Source organism: Sander vitreus, chromosome 22 (genome assembly GCF_031162955.1).
Source record: "Sander vitreus isolate 19-12246 chromosome 22, sanVit1, whole genome shotgun sequence".
NCBI lineage: Eukaryota > Metazoa > Chordata > Actinopteri > Perciformes > Percidae > Sander > Sander vitreus.
Window position 1 is genome coordinate 17,803,289 of NC_135876.1, and position 6,792 is coordinate 17,810,080.

Genomic DNA, 6,792 nt, shown 5'->3' on the forward strand with positions numbered 1-6,792 from the left:
TCTCAGCCACCAACCCCAGTTGTTTCCTATAGTGAGGTCATTGCCAACCGAACTTTGGTGGAGAATATGACCCTGAGGATAATGGTGAGGCTTTCATGTTTACGCATAAGAAACGAGCAGAAACCGCCTACGTTTTCCAGTTAGATATCTGCAATTTAAAGCTGTAGTTTGGATGTTTATCAGCGACTATACAGCCTGACTTTGTTGCTTTGACTAATTTCAGGATTCATATGGAAATCTAGCGGGACAGGACCTGGACGGGAAGGTGGTCGTTTCTATAAAGAACTCTAGTGAAGAAGGCAACAAAAGCCTCCCTCTGTTTGAAAGCAAAACCAACAGCTTTACAATGAACTTGGTAGAAGGAAAAGCCCACATCACTGTGAGTAACCTATTTCTCATTGGACACACCAAAACCTGTATTTTGGAATGGCGGCGTGATGCACATAACACATACTGTATGATAACTGAATGTGAATGTGTAATTTATTCTGTCCAGAGGCTTGCTATCATGGAGAACAGCCCCGGTGAGAATGGAAGTACATACGTCCTCCTCTTCAACCCTGAAGTGTCAATGGTCCCCACGTCTCTGGCTCCCTTTGAGCTCCCCTTCCGTTTTTTCAATGGTATGATATAAAAAAAAAAAAAAAAAAACTTTTTGGTGCAGATATTGGTGCATGAACTTGAGACGTTTAGAAGAGAGAAGTTTTTGTTTTATTTTTAATTACAAAAATGATATTTTCTCACTCACCCTTAGCGGTATTCGACCATGCAGAGTTTGGGTTTTGAGATATGTCTATTAAATGTCACTCCAATACAATGATGAATAAAACTTGTGTAATTTACAAAAAATGGAATTTAAAGACACTCCATATTCATTTTCCAACATTACACATATTGTGCCGCTCAAAATTAGCTTTTGTTTCTTTGGAGTTCAAAGTTCAGGAAGGCTACATGTAAGCATCACAGGTGTACATCCCCTTAAATAAATTCGACTGCAAAAAGTCTTTCCTGTTACTCTGGAAAAGCCAAAAAGAATTGCTGGCTGAAGTTATGTGGACTATTTCTTTGGTTAAAAAGTAGTTCCACTGAGGACAATTCACAGCATGTTATTTTCAATAATTTGAAACCAGAAACAAAAATCTGTTCCTCTTCCGAGACAGGTATCTAAAAACAAACTGGGCAAATGAAGCCCAAACTATTTGAAAATGTTATATTTTTAATTTGCTTTAACTAAACTTAAATTTAAAGCTTGTCTATTTATCTTTTTCTGTTTTTAGATGCAGAGAACCAACGGAAAATGTCTGAGCTGTCCAGGAAGAAAGATGAGCTCACTAATGCTCTTGCCAAATATTCAGAAATTTTTTCTACATGTAGTAAACTTCTTCATTTGCTGACCTGTAAGATTTGATTTCTTCTTCTTTGTCCAAATAAGCTAATATGCAATGTGCTACCAGACAAAAGTTTGTCCTTTTGAAATATTTTCACATTAGTGTTAATCAATAAGTGAGTTCCAAAACCGATACAACACAATATATTTTTGATACACCTTACATCAGAGAAAAGAGGAAGTATCTGATCGAAGAATAAGTAAACAAGACTAGATATTTAATACCAGCTTTTCATGTTTGGTGTTATAGGCGCGTACCAAGAAAATATTGTACTAGTATAAAGCCAGCCCCACTTGTGTCTGTGCTTTATTTGTGTTTCTGCCAATATGTTTGAAATGGTCTCTAACTGCAAGCACTTCTTCCATCATAGCCCATCACCTGGTTGCAAGTAACAAAGAGGCTGACCTTAGAAATGAGCTGAACAGGAGGAACGTGGAAATAGCACAAACTGTATGTGAAAAATATTATTTGTATCCAAACTTTACTTCGGTATACTGTATGTAGACATTATGATCTCATATATATATATATATATATATATATATATATATATATATATATATATATATATATATATATATATATATATATATATATAATCAGGTGATGACATTTGCATATTTGTTTTTCTTGGTAGATCCCAGATATTGACAGACTCCTACACCAAAAGAAGATGGAAGCCAGCAGTCTGCTACATACACCCAGAAGAGTTTGTTCCCTCCGTGATCACTTCTACGGGCAGCAGGATGTTTTGGGAATGGTAATATCATGGGAACAAAAAACTTGGCTTTGCGCCTTAAAAAACTGATTTTTAGGGTTCGGCCTAATACCAAATCCACTGGTTAAGATTCTGCCGAATCCGAATACCGAATCCTACTCCCATCCTCAGTCCATTAACACAGTAAATACATTAATGAAGTAAACAACGTCCACAGCCTCTAAAATAGTTAAATATAGCAACTTAATGTTGAATTCCATGCTCTTTTCACATCGTAGGAAAGCACATCGCTATCGCCAGATGAGTGACAATTTTGTTTGGCAAATATTCGCTAACCAGCATGTTGGGTGGGTGAAATTTAGAAACCTAACGAGCAGCAGCAGCCAGCCGTTCGGTCACTCCGCTACCACTGTAGGGAGACTAATTTGCTGAGAGAACAGCTGACAGCCCGGAAGAGGCACTGTCTGGTTAACACAAGTTTTTAGCTGTGACTGTCCTTCCTTTGCCTTACCTGAAGTTGCTGCATTTTGTCTGCTGTCTGTAGATTCCTTCATGCACAACTCGTATTCTTTCGGATGATTCATACATACAGAGACAATGTTGTGTGTTGTTTAGGGTCCTCGCCACCACAAGACAAATCGGCATTGCAAATTGAACATGTAGCTTGACTTGAATTGCCTTCTTTTGACTGAAAGTACTGCCAAACAACACTTTTTCTACTCACGAGTTCCATTTTCACTTTCTCACAGCCTACTGCATTGAACGATCCACCTACGTAAACACCTTCCCGTAATCAACGGCGGCGTCATTACGTCGACCAGCGTAGTGCAAGTGTAGGGTTCGGTTCGGTGGAAAACAATTCTAAGGTTCGGCAGAAACCGAACCCCATCAAAAAGCCCAATATTCGGCCGAATCCGAACCCAAATCCTGGATTCGGTGCATCCCTACTTAAAACCCAGTGTGTAGTTTCAGTAAACGGTGACCTCAATGCAGATGTGTCCAATCAATGTTTGTCCTAATGTGTGGGTTTGAAAGCAGCGTTGCCAGACTGAAGAAAGTATTCTCAGATTTTGTACTTGTCCAACAAATTATCTTCCAGGAGCTGTGTGTGTTTCATCCTTTACCTTTTGAATGCAGGTTGGCCACCTGGCCTTTGTGCAGGACGATGATGCTGCGAGGGTTATCTCCTGGCATATCAGGGGTGACATGGATTGTGTCATCACCAAAACGACCACAGCAGCAATGAAGATCTTTGACGACACTCACGGCAGCCAGCAGGTCATGGCCCTTGACAGTGTTTATGTAACACCAGGCAACAGGTACACCTTCCGTGTCACTGTTTCTTTTAAATAACGCTTAAAGTATTTTGTGACACTAAAATGTTCAGTTGGGTTCCCGCACTTTAAAGCTGCATTTAAGTGTGTTTATCAAGCCTAACAGATGGTTCGTACTGTACCTCCATGCACTCTCATTCATTTCTGCATGCTGTTGGCGCCTGAGTTGCCTTCCTGATAAGATTCCTGTCTTTTATTATAGTCTTTAATGTTTAAGCCTACTCCTACCCAAAGCCTTCCAACAACAGTAATTTAAAGATGTTATGGCACCTTCTTCTTGCACAGACTCTTAAACAACCATGCAGCAAGGGCAACTTTTGTGAAGTCAAGTCAATTTTATTTATAAAGCCCAATATCACAAATTTGCCTGAAGGGGCTTTACAATCGGATAAGAAAAAAAACTCCCCTAGAAAATGGAAGAAACTTTAGGAGTAGCAACAGAGGAGGTATCCCTCTCCCAGGAGGGACAAAACGGTTGTGTGTACAGAATAGACCAACTAAAAAAAGTTAGATTATAGATAGATTGTGTAAAAAAATAAATAAAAAAAAAAGCAAAGTCCTGCTTTCATTCATCAGATCACATGCATTTCAATTTAAATGATGCAAATGAATGCATGCTTTAAAAACAATGGGTCAATAAAATGTGAAAAACTCGGGAAGTACGTCTTACTCCATGAGGGCCACAACTCATTCAATGTAAGTTTTGCTTTTATGATATAAGACTTCATAAATGTTATTTATGTACAAATACTGGTGACTATAATTATCATATATAAGAAGAAGAGCAACTTCCTTCCGGCTGTTCTTTGTGATGGTTGATGATTGTGTGTAGATGGCAGTTATTTAAATGACCACACTAGTGGTGTTGCCTGTTTTTAGTTCCGACAAATTGCATACTTGCATCACAGCTATTCATTTAGCAAACCTAAATAAAATAATAATAATGTTTTAATAAAATCTGTTAAACGGTTTTTCCTACCGTTTAACAGATTTTATTTTTTGGTTCTGATAAGTTTATAATTTTTGCTTGAAAAATGATTTAAACAATCGCAAATAGTTGCTGTTTCAGCTCTAATTAAACTTCAAAACAATAATGTAACTTAGAGTTGAACATATTACCTGATCAATAGGAAAAGAATCGGCAACTATTCAAATAACAGAGTAATAATTTCAGTGATTTTAAAAGTTAAAATGAAAATGTGCTTGTTCTCGCTCCTCCAATGTGAGGATTTCCTGCTTCTCTTTGTTTTATATCGTAGTAAACAGAATATTGAGTTTTAGACTTTGTCGGACAAAACGAGACATTTGAGGACCTTGGGCTCTGGGAAACTGAGATGGGCATTTTTTGTATGATATGATTTTTTTGCTAAGGAGCTAATTGTTTCAAAAAACACTCAAAACAATGTTTGGATCATCTCTGCAGTTTCTTTGCTAAGATTTGAATTGCTTACAGGCCGATGCCACACATAAGAAATGGCCGCGTGCTCTTCAATCCCACTGGGAACCCAGTCTTCGCCAGAGATCTCCTGATCTTCCCCCGCGACCAGGAGAGCTGTAACATTGGTGAGCTACCTCAAATGTATTTCCCCTGCTCAGTGTGACATTGCCTAGTTGTTGTTTTTTCATAGCAGATTTATATTACGAGACCAGGGTTTCTGTGGTTTTCTCCAGGCTTCCCACGTCTTTGTGTTTGCTGTTGTTGGGGTATTTCCTTCATGCCCCCGCTACTCCTTTTGAGTCTTGGGTAAAGTGGTTCCACCTGGCATCTAACCTCACAGGGGTGGAGGGGTTACCTCACCGGGGGCATCGTCACTGGAGCAGAAATTGGGCCTCTTTCAAAATTACTTTTGAGTTAGGGATTTTCTGTAGTTTTGGAGTTCCTTCTATTTATACATATATAGATAAACATAAATGTATCAATAGCCATTTCAAAAAGCTCTCCATTCTCCCTTAACCTCTTCTTTATGATTGTGAAAGTTTTTCAGTTGTAAAAAAGTTATGAATGTTAAGATTTGTCTTACCAGCTCTGACGGTCTCCTGCTTGGGTTTCCTTTGCAGCTTTTAAAAGCATCCTAGCAGACACTATTCTGATTGATGACCTGAACTCTGGAACCAACTACAGAAAGGAGGTGAGTGGTGCTTGCTGGTGGAGCCATGCCATACGTTAACTGTCCAGTGGTTATTTTTCCTCTAAATGTGCTGTTGCCTACAGGTGGTACAGAATAAGATGCAGTGTCCCACCATCCTGACCAGGCAGGGGGACAGGATCAGTGCCAGGGGCAAGTTTGGAGGCGCACAGAACAAAGCCCCAATGAATATCACAACAGTGTTTGGAGCCCCCCTCCCACAACATTACTACACTCTTGAGGAACACATAGGTAAAGTCTCTCATAGTCTTATTTTAAAGTATTCTTTTTGTCCTATTCATTTAGATGTTGCTTTAACTTGTTTTGTTTGACAGATCTGATCAGCCAGCACAGGCTAGCTCTGGAGAAGAGGGATGTGACAGCAAAGACGCGTGATGATCATTTAAAAAGCATGAAGTCGCCTGAAATGCTACAAAACCATCAAGAAATGGAGGAGAAAAAGAAACAGCTGGAGGAGATTGAGAGACAACTTGGTACGTTTGTTGACGTGGCAGTAAGGGCAGAGAAAACATGTATACAATCTTTTTGCCTTGTATTCTTTTAGCATTATTGATTTCTAATTGGTCTGTATTCTACTTCTAGTGTCAACTCCAGTAAGACCAGTAAAACGGGGTCTTGAGAATGCTGGTGAGCCATCCAGAATCATTGCAAAGAGAGCAAAGCAGAGACTCATATGAGAAGTGGTCTATAGTTCAATCTGAGCACAAAATCCTTTTTTACCTCTTTTTTTATGTTTGAGTTAATTAAGTTGTTGTAATTGATTTGTGTTTGTACAGATTAGTTTTTTGTATGTTTGAACACTTTTGTTATATTCAAAATTGCATGGCAAAATATATCTCAAAGAACGTTTTGATTTTTTTTTTCTATAAAAAAACTGTACTAAAATCTCTCTTTGCCTGTGTCATTATTTCTACTAAATAATAACTTCAGTGAAATAGAAACCTTAAAAATAAAATCTTAGTTTTAAGGATTTGGGCGCACATTTTACGCACGGGGTAATTACGGTGCCTTTTCGAACCAAAGACAATCATTATCCAAAGTTAGCCTCCGGAAATGATGTAGGCCTATGATATTGTGTTTTTGGATGCCGAAAGAGAAGTATGTGTGTGTGTGTGTGTGTGTGTATTTTCTGAAAAAACGGTAAAAAAAAGGCATCTGTCAGTATTGGAGGGGGTCCCGATACGTCACATCCAAGGACGCTGCAA

General features: G+C 38.6%; 1 protein-coding gene across 2 annotated transcripts in view; it reads left to right on the top strand.

The window, feature by feature from the left end:
- smchd1 (structural maintenance of chromosomes flexible hinge domain containing 1) overlaps nucleotides 1-6,474 on the top strand; it is a 26,916-nt gene extending 20,442 nt beyond the window's left edge. For both annotated transcript variants that reach the window (XM_078281175.1, XM_078281176.1), the window contains 12 exons: nucleotides 1-84; nucleotides 224-379; nucleotides 497-623; nucleotides 1,278-1,397; nucleotides 1,759-1,838; nucleotides 2,026-2,148; nucleotides 3,244-3,425; nucleotides 4,894-5,003; nucleotides 5,499-5,569; nucleotides 5,653-5,818; nucleotides 5,902-6,060; nucleotides 6,170-6,474. The exon at nucleotides 1-84 is cut by the window's left edge and continues 48 nt beyond it. In XM_078281175.1, coding sequence (XP_078137301.1) covers nucleotides 1-84; nucleotides 224-379; nucleotides 497-623; nucleotides 1,278-1,397; nucleotides 1,759-1,838; nucleotides 2,026-2,148; nucleotides 3,244-3,425; nucleotides 4,894-5,003; nucleotides 5,499-5,569; nucleotides 5,653-5,818; nucleotides 5,902-6,060; nucleotides 6,170-6,264 — 1,473 coding nt within the window. In that variant the 3' untranslated portion in view covers nucleotides 6,265-6,474. The remainder of the gene's footprint in view (nucleotides 85-223; nucleotides 380-496; nucleotides 624-1,277; nucleotides 1,398-1,758; nucleotides 1,839-2,025; nucleotides 2,149-3,243; nucleotides 3,426-4,893; nucleotides 5,004-5,498; nucleotides 5,570-5,652; nucleotides 5,819-5,901; nucleotides 6,061-6,169) is intronic.
- The last annotated feature ends 318 nt before the right edge of the window (nucleotides 6,475-6,792 follow it).